The 17,896-nt window shown below is 38.3% G+C and overlaps 2 protein-coding genes and 2 non-coding genes across 4 annotated transcripts in view; 2 read left to right on the forward strand and 2 right to left on the reverse strand.

The window, feature by feature from the left end:
* The window catches only part of LOC110383306 (protein lingerer), a 38,735-nt gene extending 31,305 nt beyond the window's left edge, over positions 1-7,430 (forward strand). Inside the window, exons 26-29 of the mRNA XM_064041036.1 lie at positions 3,196-3,313; positions 4,537-4,574; positions 5,921-6,019; positions 6,866-7,430. Coding sequence (XP_063897106.1) covers positions 3,196-3,313; positions 4,537-4,574; positions 5,921-6,010 — 246 coding nt within the window. The 3' untranslated portion in view covers positions 6,011-6,019; positions 6,866-7,430. The remainder of the gene's footprint in view (positions 1-3,195; positions 3,314-4,536; positions 4,575-5,920; positions 6,020-6,865) is intronic.
* Positions 5,388-5,471, forward strand: Trnal-cag (transfer RNA leucine (anticodon CAG)). The gene has a single exon. It is a non-coding gene; the product is annotated as a tRNA-Leu (tRNA).
* A 69-nt stretch (positions 7,431-7,499) lies between the features above and the next one.
* LOC135118669 (6-phosphogluconolactonase-like) lies at positions 7,500-13,518 on the reverse strand. Its single transcript, XM_064041266.1, has 4 exons — positions 13,308-13,518; positions 12,520-12,720; positions 9,221-9,501; positions 7,500-7,909 (listed from the first exon to the last, which is right to left on the reverse strand). The coding sequence occupies exons 1-4, from the start codon at positions 13,423-13,425 to the stop codon at positions 7,805-7,807; spliced, it is 705 nt and encodes a 234-aa protein (XP_063897336.1). The 5' UTR covers positions 13,426-13,518; the 3' UTR covers positions 7,500-7,804.
* Positions 13,519-14,139: 621 nt separating this feature from the next.
* Positions 14,140-14,223, reverse strand: Trnal-cag (transfer RNA leucine (anticodon CAG)). Its single transcript has one exon. It is a non-coding gene; the product is annotated as a tRNA-Leu (tRNA).
* Between the last annotated feature and the right edge of the window lie 3,673 nt (positions 14,224-17,896).

Genomic DNA, 17,896 nt, shown 5'->3' on the forward strand with positions numbered 1-17,896 from the left:
TATCATACAATGACATGTATAACCCCACTGAAGCAAGTTTTCGTAGAAACAATCAAATACAATAAGTAACCTTATTATCTTAGTTCGGCATGCACTGAGAAGTTGGTTTATACAGTATACATATCATTGTTTGATATTACATAAATATTAAGACATGCCTTCACGGCAAATAGTAATTTGAGTAGTAAAAAAATATGTGCGACTTGAATATAGGTTCACTCCACAAAATGTATTTTTATTGCATCTGGAATTTTTATTAAATTCTGAATTATAGTTATAGTGTGCTCAAATTATTGGACACGCCTACCGACTGTTAACCTGATGTGCTGTGTTATTCGTGAATTACGAGTACGCTAAAAATTGATTCTTTGAGCGAGTGATCTTGGTTTAAAGAACACGGCAACCTACCACTTACGTCATATGTGTTAGGCACTTTGCACACGGCGGCGCGGCGTATCATAGTACGCTCGTACACCGAGATCGATACGAGTATAAATAAAAATTTCCAAACAAGTTTGCACACGAGGCGATGTCGCAGCATATCATACATATTTATTGTCATTGCGATAGTAGTAGAAGTCAATTTAGCTGAATTTTAATTACTTATTGAAGGATCAAGGCCTTATCTCAGAAATCAAACAAGGATCGTAGAAATATTAACGGATTTATTTCGACACAACTGATCTGTACAATCGTTCAAAATGAAGTGACTAAGTGACCATCTTTTCAATGTCAAAATGACAGCTAAACATCTGTCATAGTGTTGCCATAGCTAACTCATATTCGGTATTCAAATATCAAATATAATCGGATATATTCTACTAATGTCAACTAAAGCTACTAAATCAAATATTTATACTACCCGTGCCAATAAAGAATGGGATTAGAAATGGCGGCGCATCTATTCACTTCTCGCTCGCACATTATTTCCGTCTATACTCACAGTCTTTGGTACCGACTGACAAAAAAAAGAACGACTTTGATTATGCGTTCCCCCCCTTTAGTGATATTGATACGGTAATTGCCGGCACCAGCAAGATGTGAAATTTTACTGGAAATAAACTAAATTATAATATTTATTACATCCTTTTATTTCAAAACTAGCCTTTGCCCACGTGAATGTTGCGCATGCGTAGAAAGTCGAAGAAGAATAAAAAGTAGCATATATGTAGTAGTAAATTAGCCTAAGCCCAAGGAAGGCCTTGGGATTCAAGCTATCTCCATACCAAATTTCATCAAAATCGGTTCAGTGGTTTAGCCGTGAAAGCATAACAGACAGACAGAGAGACATAGTTACTTACACATTTATAATATTAGTATGGATATTTAAGATTATTTAAAGTTATGAAGCGAAAATAGTTTATATCCAACCTTACCCTCTCCGCGATTCAGGTAATGGTTTTGTTGACAATTTGTGTACCTACGTAATGTAGTCTCAAAACGATCACAAATTTAACTAACATAAGCTTTATTTTAATTCATGAAATAACGAAACACTTTCAACGGTAACGATATTTTTTAACGTTATTCAGTTATTAGTCTTTATTGTTATTGCATTGTTATGCTGACTCTCCCAGCTCAATGAGCCGCCATTTCTAATCCCATTCTTTATCGGCACGGGTTGTACTCTATATACTTTGCTCAGTATTTTGTGACAATACCCACGTCTTAAGTAATTAACCTTACATTATGAATTTTATCACCCGAAACTTTACGTGGAGCAACATAAACATTTATTATAAAATTGTATATCGTCTAAACAGCAAGTTTGATCCTCAATATCTAAAACGATCCGTTTGTGCAACACCGATTAGTACGGTAGACCGCACATCGGTGGTATCTGTCATGCACCTTAAAACAACAGCAATAAGTACGACTTTCCTATAAAACTGTTACCACTGACCTGAAGTTAACTGTACTATGTGTAGTATAAGCGTATCGTGTACGAGGCGAGGTGATATCCAAAACGAGTAACACAAAGTATGGGCGACGATTCGTATGTTCAACACTTCAAGTAAAGTTCGCGTTGCGTGGTTACAATATGATTCCGATACGCTTAGGCTACGATGCTGTGCGTGATGTGCCTTATTAGAAAGCCATTCTTAAGGGCAGGGGATTTTATCAAAAAATGATTAATCAGATCCATCCGTTGTTTTGTGATTGGAGATAGAAGTTTGACATTAGAAAGTCATATCGTTGGGGATAGTGCAAATCCCTGTAAGATAATACCGTGTATCTGCAATAGATCTTATATACGGTACATTAACACGGTAAATACAGGTTAAATAATTAATTAATATTAAAAAAAATGAGCCATAAATTAAAATAATGTTTTTATTAAGTTTTAACTTTCCCCTGTTAAACTAGATCTATTGCAGATACGCGGTATTTAACAATGCTAGTTACGCGGATTTACACTATCCCCGACGATATTTCGATCTCCATTCGAAAAGCAACGGGTGAATTGGTTATTCTAATAGGCGTATTAGAATTAGAATTCTAATAGCGGGTTGATCAACCACTTCATCAGACCTACCATTACCGTACCGTATAAGACCGTGCTACCTCCTATAGTTCTCGCCAAACTTTTGCCGTCGTACCATAAAAACTTAAACATCTGTTGAACACTTTCTAAAAAAAATTCAGTTTATGACGTTGAAATAAGGTCCATATTGTAGCCAAGCTTTTTTTAGACAAGTGTTAGACACATGTTTAAGTTTTTGAAGATGTTTGAATTTTTGTAGTAAGGCTGTTTGTCGTTGGAACGGAACATTGTTCTAGCTAGACACTGCCCAGAGCAGAAATATATTTTTGGTATCTGCGGGTGGCGTGGGTGGGGGGAGGCATGTCGACATGCGCGTAGTTGTGTGAGGAATTTAGTATTGCGAAAATTGTTACCAGTGTTTGGAATGTAGTATGCATATTAGATGAACATTTTATTGACGCCTTCCAAAATGTTACTTGATTAGAATGACAGAATGTGTCAGTGAAATTGGCCAGAGGCTGAAAGAAAGGCCGCGTCAACTAATAAATGCTCTTTTTTTTCGAGGTTCTTATTGTTGGTATATGGTCAAAATTGCGTAGGTTATGTAGTTGTCGTTGTGATCAAGTAACATTTGTCAGGGTGTGTAGCGCATGCGGGTGGCGGTGCTAGTATGTCGTGTGTCGTGTCGCTAAGCTAGTCGGTTGTCGCAGAGTTACGAGAAGGCGTCGTTCCACAGCGGTACGCCGCCCCCCTTCGGCGGAGCCTCGCACCTCTACATCCCCGCGCCGCCGCACCACCACCCGCACCACCACGCGCCGCAGCAGCACCAGCAGCCTCGCACCACCACGCAGCAGCACCAGGTGACTACACACACACACACACACACGCCTCGCACCACCACCCGCACCACCACGCGCCGCAGCAGCACCAGGTGACTACACACACACACACACACACGCCTCGCACCACCACCCGCACCACACCAGGTGACTACACACACACACACACACACCACCACCACACCACCACCCGCACCACCACGCGCCTGACTACACACACACACACCACGCCTCGCACCACCACCCGCACCACCACACGCGCCCAGCAGCACACTACACACACACACACACCACCCCACCACCACGCGCGCAGCAGCAGGTGACACACACACACACACACCACGCCTCGCACCACCACCCGCACCACCACGCGCCGCAGCAGCACCAGGTGACTACACACACACACACACCACGCCTCGCACCACTACACACACACGCACACACATGACACACACACACCACCATGTGGCGTACGATGACCACACACATTCGCTCACCAAAACTCATGCCCGGTGCCGTGGTGAGTATGGACAAATCACCCCAGATTGGAGGAGGCAGCAGTCCAGCACACGAAGTTTTTAGGCTGTGACAACGACACATTCATTACCCACCCAGACCCACACACTTCACACTCACACACTTCGAAAAAGTATTTTAAGAAAAAAAAAACCGCGACTATCTGTAAAAAAAAAAATAACTCATGAACTGTGTAACATGATTGCAGTGACTTGAAGACACTTAGTTACTTGAAAATGCATAGAGTGCATAAAATTGGCACACGAGTGTAGCATGATTGACACGAAATTACATAGATATGTCACTGGCACATAGGGGCTGTAGACAGGCATTTGTTAATCAAAAAAAGTACACAGATTAAAAAAAATAAGCCGTCTCCAGCCTATATGTTCCTGAATATCACTGAAAATGGGTTCTGCGAAAATAGAAGAAATATTTACGTGTTGTTTAAATTTTTATTGAGAGAGTATTTTGGCAAAGTCCAGAAGATTTTTAGTCTGAGAAGGATGAAAGTATCTCTCTTTTTAAATCATTAAAATCTAAGTCGTATTACGGATTTTAGGTTACCTAACAATAACTTCCCAGGGCCCATTACGATAGCCAGCATAAAAACTACATTTTTGTTTATGCATGCGATCTTATACAATTTAGTTGATTCAGTTTTTATTATATTTCTTAGAGTTTGCTTTCGTTTGTAGATGGATGTACGGGTGAACAGTAGTCATAATAGGCGGGTAAGTTAATATATACATACATTATATTTATTAACGCACTATATTATGTATAACGCACTTAATTATTGTGTTAACCTTTTCAATGTTGATGTTATATTCCCTGTGACTGGATTAATATAATATAAGAAAAAATGCTTTATGCTTATGTAAATTATTATGGCAATTATTTTCTAATTACTTTATATTATTTGTTTGATCATTTTTTGATCTCAATTTTAATTAAGATCAATTAAAGTTTTATTCTTACCAGCCATTCAGTTAAAAAGACAGAGAATATACTAATTGAACAGGTTAACCTATACATATGGCAATGTATTTATACTATATAATAATACCTTTATATATAAACATATTTAATCTTATGTACTTACTACCCGCCTTTCACGTACTATTGCATGTACTTTATTATGTTTCGATTTCGCTTATGTACTTGTCAATAATATATTTTATCTTACAGCATATTTTAGACATTATACAAGGTTTAATTTAAAAATATCCACTACTTATGCTCGATTGACTCTTTGCATAAAAGTCTGTTTTTTTTTTTATTTTAGAGCACGTTTCAACAGCAATTTTGTAAAAATATGCATGTTTTTGGTTGAAGGTCAGTAATTTGATTAAAAAGTGTAATTTTGCCACTAAATTATAACATGAGTTCTTAAAATGACTCCCGTGAAATTTAACCCTGAATTGGAAATGGTATCTATCTATTTAACTACCAAATAAAACAAAAATGATTTAAGATAACTTTTTAAAAGTCAAAACCGAATGAAATCCACGATACTAATGCGTAATTTGGGACAGGCTTGTGTAGTCAGGATGGCCGAGCGGTCTAAGGCGCTGCGTTCAGGTCGCAGTCCACTTCTGTGGGCGTGGGTTCGAATCCCACTTCTGACAATATGTTTTGCACTTCTTTTACAGTAATGTTCACAGAACTTTTACTTTATTTATTGTATTGCTTATTTTTTCTTACAAATAATTTAATTATTTTTATCCTAAATTAGTTTTATTGACATTTGATCTGCATCCAGAAAACAAAATACTATTTTAATGAAGCAAGCTTGCTGTTGGAATGTCGTTCTGCAGGTTTCCATAACATATATATAGATTTGCTTACTAAAAAAAATGACATACCATTTTTGGATCTAATAAATACAAAATTATATCCGTACCCGCGAATTTCTATAACTTATCCTGTATGTTGTTTTGTGACTACATATTCAAGTTTGACATATTTTTTATGAGGCTTATCTATCGCAAAACGGCAGATGGATCGGTTATTGCAGTCCGCAGTAAATAAGCCGGGTGTATAAGATGGTGTTGTTAAATATATGGTGTATTTACAGGAGAGCGGGGCGGGCGGCGGTCGGGCGGCAGCCAGCAAGCCGGCGGCCAGCAAGCCTAGCTACTCGCAGTCCTACTGGGCACCCAACTAGCTAACACTGGTGAGACCATAAAGTAAATAACCACTAGAGAGCGCACTCGCCAATTTCTTCTAAGAACACGACTCACCACTGCGGGCGGGGGGACGCGACATAATCCGCGGCTACTATTGGTCAGTTCACGGTCGCTACTAAAGGATCGTACTGATCGTAGCCTTATAGTACGCGCAAAATCACTAACTTTTGGCGAGCGTCGGGGCACTGTATGCGCAGTCAAGTGGTTTTATAGTCTTTGGGTGAGACAATATCTCCTTGTAATCTCATCATCATCTCCCGAGCCTTTTCCTAACTACATATGTTGGGGTCCGTTTCCAGTCTAACCGGATTCAGCTGAGTACCAATGTGCCACAAGGAGCGACTGCCTATCTGACCTCCTCAACCCAGTTACCTGGAAATTACCTTGTAATCTATACAAATGTTTCGATCTGTGCAAACTCGGTCATAAATTATGGGGAAAGAGACTGTTATGTCGTTCCTACTTAGGAGAACAGCTCGATCAGTTTAGGCGCTTGATGTGCAATCACTGCAGTCGATAAGTGTTTGCGTTCGCGCCGAGTTCGCTCAAAACTAGAATTTAATTGATTGACAAGCTATTCTTTGAAACAGTTTACAACAAGATTGCCAATGTACTGACATAATGGAAATAACTTAAATAACTGAGGCTTTTGGGTACAATAATGTTTCTTCTTGTATTAGTATAGAAGTATAATAGAGGTTTTGTATTTTTCTTTTATCTGTAAATCACAAGTTTTTCATAAAACAACTGTTTACTTCGAAAATTTGTTTTAAGAAAAGTGACGACTACGTTGTCAATGAACGTGGGCCTAATCAGTTTGTTTGTTTTTGCAGGGTCGGGCGCTCGGTGCGGGTGCAGCGTGCCCTCTGAAGTAACCTAGCTCAATACTAAACCAACTCCACGCGACACAAATACCGCATTATTATATAAATTCATAGTGTAAAGGCATCGCCGCCGTCACCTAAGATTTTTTTTTTCATTTTTTTTAAATACTACTGTCGTCGGTAGCCAGATGTCGTAGTTGAACGATGCAATATAATTATGTATTTTATTTGTTTATGAGCGTCGTGACGACGTCGATGCATCATCTCATTCGTTAAGTCCGCTATCATAGGTTTCAATTGTTTAAAGAAATTACCTCTAGTGCTATGTATATCTAATAAAGTATGTATATGTATGTAAGCATTTGGTACGCTATGCGCGCCGAAGTTTTTTATTTAGTTGACATACTTTTTGTAATTAACACTTATTATTAAAAATGATTAAAGAGATGTCATAGGACGATAATCGTAATTGTAACGAGTATGATAGTCGAGCTCTTTTATATGTGGAAGAATGCACTTGTGATGATCTCGCGGGCATTTGAAAGTATGACGGATTACACATATTGGAACTTGATGCAAGACTTTTATTTCCCACACTCAAATGTTCAAACATTTTCAGACTACAGGTAAATCAAGCTAGATATTAGTGCCAAGACAAACATTTATTATACGCAATATACAGGAATGTAACATAACAACGAGGCAATACTGCCAAAATATTATATTTCATTTCACTTATCAAATCATAAGCTAGTTCTTACATAGACGGATCACGACAACTGCCAAACCCAACTAAATAAATTCTCACATTTTGTTTGTTTACGTAATAAATGCATTGTTAGTGAATATAACGACTACGTTTTAAAAATATATTTTTCCTTCGATGCTACAGCGTTAGCATAAAAATATAGTTAGTCGATATTATGGCCGGCTCTAAGTTTGTAGGAATTACAGGTTCTTGGCGGAATGTTTGTCCAGGATCCAATAGAGGGAGCCACTGTGCGGCTTCACGCGGCGGGCTGGGACGTCGTCGTCATTATCCTTCAGGATACGCTGTAAAATTGGAAAACATGTGTTATTTTTAAGATTATTGTTTGCTGTAGGACCACGGAGGAGAAAAGACTAGCGGAGGTGCCCTAACGTAAAATCTCCTAACAAAGCAGCGCGCCAAAATTCAATTGAGTTTTATTATAAAATTTTGAGTTTTTCTTGTATTCATACAAAATACAGATTTTTCGATAGGATGAATATGCAATGCATTTAACGCTCGATCAAACAAACATTCGATATTTTGAACACTCGATGTATTGACTGCGCGATGTATTGAATGTTCGATTTAATAACCATTCGATATTATGAATGTTCGAGTATTTAGAATTTCGATTTATAGTGGTCGATCAATTGATATTCGATTATTTGTTATTCGATTCGGCGTAGTACACCCCGAAAATTTGTTCTATTTGTTCTAGAATCGTGCTGATGATGACTGTTGTTATTTTCAATGTTGCCATATTATGAAATTCACCAAGAAAAATGGGAATAAAAATTATAGGGACAGTGTTTATCAAATAAGAGTTTTCACTACTATATAATAACGGCGCATCCACTAAATAGCAGACTTTATGTGCGTCGGATGTTGCTCTGAGTAAAGGTACCTACATTCAAAAAGTATGTATGGGAAGAGAGATATACCTATGTAAAATATTGCTGATGATGAATATAAATAAATCTACACCAATTTTCGTCACATCTTATATTTAAAATAACACAGTACCTACCTATAATTTTTAACTGACAAAATATTCCTTCTACATACATACTCGTACATACCTACACAGGAAAATCTTTGTTCAACCACCCCAACAAAGAAGTTCATATATTCACATATATCGAGAAATCTTCTTACAAAAGTACTTTTTTACCTTTTGTTTTTTCTTAGATAAACAAAAAAATACATAGAGTTATGATTTTAAATACGATCTTTTATAAGATTGGGTGAGTGAATTTTCTATGTCTGGTAGCATTTAATTTGATGATTTTGATGTGAAGGACGGTTTATGGGCGGTGTCCAGCCACGCCTGCCGTGACGTAGTCGTGACGTATTTGACCTACCTGAAGGCGCGTGACCTACCTGCTTTAGGGCATCTCTGCTAGTCTTTTCTCCTCCGTGTGTAGGACAGATTGCGTTTGTATTATTTTTAACTAAAATAATACTTAATAACAATCATTATACTATTCTTTTACTGAGAAACCATTACATACTTTTTTACGTTTTTGTTTTTCTTGGAAGTTTCATGCATTTTATAGCATTTATAATGAACTTACTAAGCGTATATTCCTCTCATCTAAAATAAAATTACTCACCTGAATCATCTCAGCCTTGCTAGAACCACAGATAGCGAACATACAGTTCCTAGCTTTGTTAATAGTAGGGAATGTTAGCGTGATCCTCTCTGGTGGGAACTTGGGTGAATCGGTGAGGGAAGCCACTTTCAAACTGGTCTCGTTCAGCAGCGGGTGGCCGGGGAACAGCGAGCAGGTGTGACCGTCCGGGCCCATGCCAAGTAGGAGCAGGTCAAACACAAAGTCCTCGCTGCCGAATGCTTTAGTCAGCTGTTCAGTGTAATCTTTAGCAGCTTCCTCAGCTAAAGGATAAAAATTTTGCATTAGTATGTTTATGGATTCCTGTGATTCATAATATTTCTTCTAGTTTATGGGATAAGTTAGCAACAACATGTCAGTGGGTTTTTGTATGTCATAATAAAAATATTGAATGCTGTTCTTGTCAATTAAAACTTTCGATGCCCAGCACCCGGGATTCGAGTCGAACCATAGTTCATTTCTTATGCCCGCAACCCGAATACCGAGTCGTCGCTATGTGTAGCTATAGATGCATGTGGTCATGCCCAGGACCCGAATAGCGAGTCCATAGCTAAGTAAGCTGTAAGGGTTGTCAAAAGTAAATAAATGAAATCAATTGAAAAAACATCGCTTTAGTTTTAACGGATTAGAAAACGTAAATTGGTATTATTCCATCCAGTTATTGCTTCATTTCAGTATTGTATTAATTTGGTACATGCGTACTTAGGTTAGATCTTGTTTGATGTTAGTAATAATGCGCTCACGCGCGCCATCTATTGATGTATGTCCAAATCAAGAGACGTTAAATTCGCAAAGATAATCCTTGCCTAATATAAATGGGAAATAAATTTATTATTAGGTCAAAGTAATATAAAAATACTAGTGTTTACAGCTAAATCACATATCATTTACAAAATATGAGAAGAATTACGGATTTCAAAGGTTTTTGAAAGTATCTCATTTGGGGATCTCTTTGAAAATATTAATAACATAAACGGAAGTAATACGATAAACGGAAGTAATAAATAAACTTCGTATATGTTTGTATAATTATAATTGATTAAATTATTTTGTAAATACGTACCTACTTTTAGCAGCAAAGAAGGGTTAAGTTTTTACCTGAGTAAGACCTTTAGTCGTTTGCCGAAAACATTTTTTAAAGTTAAAACAAAAGCACAAAATAGAACAGAAGTCAATCTCATGTATGTACTTCACTTTTCATGCCTAAACTCGGCGGTCGCGCTAGGGCAGTCAACTTTTTTATGCGCATAAAACTAACGTGGTAGTGGTACTCGTATCTAATTATTTGATGTATTGTTAAGAATAAAACAGGAAAAATGAAATATAAACTAATAATAATAAAATATTTAATGTGGCATACAAGAGGTTAATAAACACTTTCAACGGAAATTCGTTTGAACGAGATACCGAACTTTTTCAGAAACCGCAATTTATAATTTTGTTATTCATACATATATACTTACCCTCCTCTTTACTTGTGAAAAATTTTTTTTTCTGTGTAATGGGCTGGTACAGTCCCTGATCTAAGCTTGCTTCTACCTACAGAAACCTTGATGTGCGAGTTTTATTTCGTCTACCTTACAACATACTCTCGCCATGATCAACTCCTACTAGTAATAATCTTTGAGGGTAGGTTGGGAGGTTCGCCTGGGTCGACACTAGCAAAACTTATTACGGCATTGGGCCAGAGGCCGCCGGGGCGCTTACCTACCCACCTAACTGTACCTACTGCGTTTATTATACGAACCATCGAAATATGAGAAAATAAGTAGGTACATACTATAGGTAATACGGCAGGCTAAAAAAACGACAATACACTGTTTATTGTTGTATAAAAACAACCGTCCACTGAGCAATTATAATACGACTTTTTTTGTTGCTCCATTATTACTTTTTCTTTTGTTATTAAAATTAAAAATATTACAGTCAAATTACAGTTAGGTAGGTATCACAACGAGTGCACATTTATCTACCTTGTGTGTGACGCGCGTATCTCAAGAAAACGGCAGCCGCGCTCGCACTGTCGCACTTTTGAGTTGTTTTGAGACAGCGCGTCTGTGAACACGCACACATAGACACCTATGTCTGCGTGACTCGAACGCGCTTTGTATGTAGATTGACTTCTGTACCTATGTATTTTGTGACAAAAGTGCATCTATCGCCTTTTGTGCAATAACGAGATTTATGGTTCTTTATCTCTGGCCCGTAAAATGACAAACAAAGCGCGTTGGCATGTTTTTTGAGATTACGAGTATTTAAACTAAAAACTAGATACTTATTTTCTTTGTTATCCTATGCAGGTGTTAAAACAAAGCACATCGGCGTTGTATTGATTTAAAAAAAGCTTACAGAAACATGTAGATAAATCATATTAAGTAAATCTGTTCTAACATAATGTACGTTAAAATTAAAAAAATAGTCTCTTTAACAACATAATAAATTAAATGACAAGACGGGATTTATTTTCTTTATTCTGATCAAAAATGCACAATAATTCATCATCTGCCCATCTGCCTAACCTTTTCCCAACTATGTTGGGGTCGGCTTCCAGTCTAACCGGATGCAGCTGAGTACCAGGGTTTTACAAGGAGCGACTGCCTATCTGACCTCCTCAACCCAGTTACCGGGGCAACCCAATACCCCTTGGTAAGACTGGTTGTCAGACTTTCTGGCTTCTGACTACCCGTAATGACTACCAAAGATGTTTAAATGGTAGCCGGGACCTACAGTTTATCGTGCCATCCGAAACACGGAAGAACTCGTTATGACAAGATGGTCACCCATCCACGGACCGACCGCGCCAAGCGTTGCTTAACCTTATGATCGATCGATCCGCGCGGCTTTGACTTAGCCACGAGCATAATGCACAATAATTATATTCTAGTAAATTATTTTGGGTAGCCCTACGCTCGGTGGGCGGGGCTTAAGTGAACCCGGACGACGGGTTTTCGGGCATAAGGGTCCCGTTCCGATACAATTGCGCTGTTGGACTCGAATACCGGGTTGTTATGTAATTATGCAAAATATTTTTGGGCATGTGGATAGGAATTGCATAGGTGAGCTGGGCAGCGAAAGTGTTAACTTCTCTAATCTAAAGTTTCGTTCATCCATTTTGACTATACTGAAAGTCACTAGCCAACTTCCGACAAGCAAAATGGGCAAGTCACTTCCCAAGCCTTTTTCCAACTATGTTGGGGTTGGCTTTGAGTCTAACGGGATCTGGCTGAGTAGGTACCAGTTTTTTTTTCAAAACAGTCAAATATTAATTTTTGCATAATTACCTGACACTCCCTGTTTAATCTTAATGAACTGCTTCTCCACAAGCTTGGTCTTGGGTATGAGCTCCCTCTTGTATGTGCCGAAGGTGGAGTCCTCACTGTTCTCTGGCACCACGCGCTCGTCACAGAATGCGACCACCCACTTGGACCATTCCGTGTCTACGGTCTGCAGACACTCGCAGAGGTTGTTCAATACAGAACCTCCTGTAAATAAAGTAATGAATTCATGAAAGTGATGCGATACTTATGTCTTAATAAATTTATTTTATGACACACAAAAAGTGTACAAATGATTCATTTTATGAGATAAAATGTAATCTATCTAACATAACCTACAAGTGTGGCATTGAAGTTATACGAAATACTATGACTAATTTATCGAAAATTGATGATAGGACGCAGGTAATCAATACGACTTGTCGGCGTGAGTACGCCTCCAAGGTCGGCGCCTGATGAAACCTAGAATATGGACTTGAGCTAATGAAGCCACCACTTACAAGAAGGGCTAAAAATTACTTAGTTATTTATAAAAACCATGATGAAAATCACGAAAGCATTTCCATGAAATCGATTTCGAAATGCCGGGCGGTACTATAGGTAACTAGCACGTCCTTCTAGAGACGCCATTTAAATAATTACAGTAAAATTTGAAGAAAAACTTAAGTGATCTTATTGTTTGATCGTTCAAGCCTCAATTTACCTGTTTAAGGATTCGTATTTTATATAAAAGTTACGCTTTTGATAAATAAAAATCAAAACATGTAAAAACCAAAATGACCTTCAAAACTCACCAGAAAATCCGACAAAAAACTTTCCGCGGTTCTCGATAGCATCATTAGCTATCGTTTCTATATGAGAAGCTAGTTTGTTAACTAGTTCTTGTTCGTCACTCACTATTATTGTGGACATTTTAAAAATAGTATTACAACTTTCAATTCAACAACTAGTCGAGCAAGCAAGCGAGGTTAGAATTTTTGGAATGTCATTCATGTCAAGCTGAAGTTGCCAGATTCGTTTAGGTTAACCATAGACAATTTGTTATCGTAGACAGAGAATTTTATTTATTTATTTAAAAACACCTTAAATTATCTTTATAGGATCTCTTATCCTAATACGACAGCTAAGAACTAAAATCTATTTAAAAACGAAATTATATAATGTATTTCTGAGGTTTTACTATCTCACCTCTTCAACCGTAGTCTTCAATGACAAAATAATAAAAAAAATCACAAGGAAACTTAAAGAAATAAACACACCAAAATACACAAACACACAATGTCACAACTACACAATCACATAGAGGTAATAACCAAAATACCATCAACCCAACTGGTGAACACTTGGCTTAGGCCCGTGTCGTCATCAGATACCAAACACCCGGTATAAACCGGAGAAAAAAGAATATACATGTGAATGAACATGCTTGTTCGTATCCGACTTTCTAGCTGACGCTCTTTAGTTGTATACATTGCCGGTTTCTCAATTTCCCAAGTTCCCACCAGAGAGAATCACGCTAACATTCCCTACTATTAACAAAGCTAGGAACAGTATGTTCATCTATTATTTAATCTTCTTTTGAGCGTTTCTATGTGTAAAATGCAGGCATAACGAAGCAAAAGTCCTTGTCAGAAGTGGGATTCGAACCCACGCCCACAGAAGTGGACTGCGACCTGAACGCAGCGCCTTAGACCGCTCGGCCATCCTGACTGTATAAACTAATACAAAATTATAGTACAGAAGTACCTATGGGTCGTAAATACAAATCGAACAGAATATCGCGCAAAGAATTTATAAACCCTATTCCTAATATTTATAAGGGCGGACACTACAATTCCATGTCATGATTGTTAATTTAATTAGGTAACAAACACATACCTATGTCAATTGAAAGAATCTGATGATACCTCGGCCATCGAAATCGATTAATTGTAAGTAAGTATCCGAAAATACTGTTGCAATAATTAATAAGTCAACTGTGAAAACGTATCTGTCCTTTTTGTGAGCAACCGTAGAATTACTTTGATATGAATAAATTTGGGACCTAAAATAAGCAAAAGGCATTTCCCACACCTCGCGTCGTTCGTGTACCAGCGGCTCGGCAAAGGAGGTAGACTCTCAGACGAACACATAAGGAGTCAGGCCCCGCTTCGCCGATACCGGTGTTCGTCGGCACACAACATCGCGGCTGTAGGAAACACCCATTCCATATATATGTATGTAATACCGTGATTTCGAAACTTCCGTTTAGGCATGTCAGTCCTAATTATTTTTGTTTATTTTTCTAATAATTTTCAGTATTTTTTCCATGGGTGTAGTCAATGGGTTTGGCAGTTTTGTCTATTACATAGTGAATGATGAGTGCCATCTATCGGCGAATAGAAATACTGATCAGTGTATATAAATACATGGATATTTTTGTTCTTGTAAAATTGAGATAGACGAACACATTAAGCAATATTTGAAGACGATTTAACGATATATTAGCTTTACATTACAAATTAATTCAATAAAAAACTTAAAATTCTAATTCTCCTACTCGACAACAGATGGCGCTGTTAACAATGCAGTTTCGCGGTAAAAAGTGAAAGTGAGACGAAACGCAATGAAAACGGGCACGGTGACCGCGACATACGGTTGTTGACCGTCAAAACGAGAATGACGTAACCGACATAATAGGAATAAGGGCGGCCTCGCTACTCTGTACGATATGTTTTTGTCCAATAAAGGGTACTTACAGGACTTTAATTTTCATATTTACTGTAGTAGAGAGTTACGGCTCGGGGTGATGGGGTAGAGAAAGGTAAGTTAGGAAAGTATAGGTTCATTTATTCAATGATATTAGTATTTATTACGTAGGTACTGCTCTAAAAATACCTCAAACTTGCGTCTACGGCTACCTGTTTCAGTAATAGTACCTAACGATAAAGATATAAAAAGGAGGCGAAAAGTTAAATATTTTTTACTACATAAGTGCCGCAGATTTTGTACCTGACTGATTGAAAATTGTTTATACTTACAACATATAAATAATGGGTAGTTACACTAGTTACACCTTGCAAACCTGAAATAAATAAAGGTAGAGGTGAAATCATAATGCAACCTAGAACTTAGACCATACAAGTAACACATACAGCAATAAATGCCAATTATTATATATGCGATCATGATATTTTTCTATACACCTGTGTTAAGTAGAAGTTACTACAACAATTCTCGGCTATTAAATAACCAATCAGCTATCATTTAGAGCCATTTTGAATATTATATCTATCAAGAGATAGAAATTTGACATTATTTACAGTTACAGTCTTTTTATTGTCCCACTGCTGGGCACAGGCCTCCTCAACACGGAGAAGGATTGAGCATTAATCACCACGCTTGCTCAATGCGGTTTGCTGATTTCAGACGATACAGTCCAGGTTTCCTCAAGATGTTTTCCTTCATCTTTTTGAGCACTGGTACTCAGCTACATCCGGTTAGATTGGGAGCCGACCCCAAAATACTTTGGGAAAAAGGCTCGGAGGAAGGTTTTCGTTCACCTTTTTATCAGCCATTGGTGTCTAAGATATATTTATGTCGCAGATTCAAACGGATTTGAATCCACGTGTTGGTGATGTTCGTCCGCCATCTTAATATTTCTCGGTCAGTGCGCAAACCCGGCGCCGGCGACGTCTCAGGAGCAAGAGAGCGAGCTCCATCGACATTCACACTACTGACAGATTGAAATGACACAGACAACTGTCACTGTCAAACATCAATATGAAGCTCACAACATTCAGTCTAGTGTTGCTACTCGAAAAATAAATAATTATTCATTCTCCGACATTTATATTACTTTATTGACATTGCTTGTAATAATAATCTTCCACGCTGATTTCGGCAACGGCGACCACTTAGACCCTAATGGCGTGCGTGTGCTCTCATGTGGCTGGAGTATCCAATTTTGTGCGTGAAAGTCCGCGCACACTGCGGACATGTCAGGGTACCAGCCACAAAGTTGTAGTTGAAACATTGCTTGTATGGGGATAATGTCAAATACCTTTCTCTAGTAAGTACATCAACAGGCAGATAGTAGGTATAACGACAATAAATGATGGATAGAACGTAGGGAAAGTAGATGGTAGCTAGGAAGTCCGAGTCAGAAGCCCTCGCTCAGTTTAACGGTCTTATACCTAAGACGTGTGCCAGAGAGCTTCTAATATCAGCCGAGCAGCAGCCGGTTCTTTAGCTTAGTTTTAGACCATACTGTTATTTCGGTATTTATTCTTAGGCTTCCAGACTAAATTGCAACTAACGGAGATTCTGCCAATTTGATCTTCACAACCTACGTACGTAGGTACTCTAGCCGTCAGACTTTGTGCCTTCTGAAGGCTTGTAACAATCTGCTAAAGGAACAAATTACTGACTTCATGGCTGAGGGTCATCATCCCTCGAGCCTTCTCGCAACTATGTTGGGGTCGGCTTCCAGTCTAACCGGATTCAACTGAGTACCAGTGTTTCACAAGGAGCGACTGCCTAACTGACCTCTTGAACCCAGTTATCCGGACAACCCGATACCCCTTAGTTAAACTGGTGTTAGACTAACGGGCCTCTGACTACCCGTAACCACTGCCTAGGATGTTCAATGACAGCCAGCCTACAGTTTAACGCGGCATCCAAAGACAGTCAGTCATTGGTGTCCAAGATTTCTTAGAAAGTACATACAAACTTAGATAAGTTGCATTGGTACTTGCCTGACCTGGAATCGAACCCTCGCCCTCACACTCGAGAGGTTGGCTCTTTACCCACTAGGCCACCACGACTTCAGGGCTGAGGGTACAGGATTTCAAAGGCACTTTTAAGATGCTGTGCCTTAAGTAATGAGGCAATGGTTTGCCTTTTTACGTCGCCCCGAGCGTCTGACCTCCGTGTGTCAGCGTGCCCCTGTAGACCCGATACATACTAGATATTAATATTACTTATTTAAATAAAATAATAATTAAAATTATTCTTAATTTGCTATTAGTAAATGTCAATTCACCAATGTACGCAATCTCGACTGTTTGTCCATACTCACACCTATAATGGGACTTCTTTTTATTTCTTCATCTATAAGTTCTTTTGATATGCATGAATGACTGTATTTAAGAAGGAAGCGAAGAGAGGGCGATTAGTCCATTCCTTTCTTGGTTTAAAAATAGTGTATCAGCCAACTAAAAGGGCAAACAGAACGTAGCTTTTCGTATCGAAATTGTTGAAAAAACTGTTCGTAGGACCAAAAGGTCAGTTGGAGTGGCATGTGTAGTGCGTACTCAGCCTTAAGCACATATGTACAAGTTGCACTTGACACAGTTAACATTACTTTCTGCGAGATATCGATACATAACGTGTAATATATGCG

This window comes from Helicoverpa armigera, chromosome 24 (genome assembly GCF_030705265.1).
Source record: "Helicoverpa armigera isolate CAAS_96S chromosome 24, ASM3070526v1, whole genome shotgun sequence".
Taxonomy (NCBI): Eukaryota; Metazoa; Arthropoda; class Insecta; order Lepidoptera; family Noctuidae; genus Helicoverpa; species Helicoverpa armigera.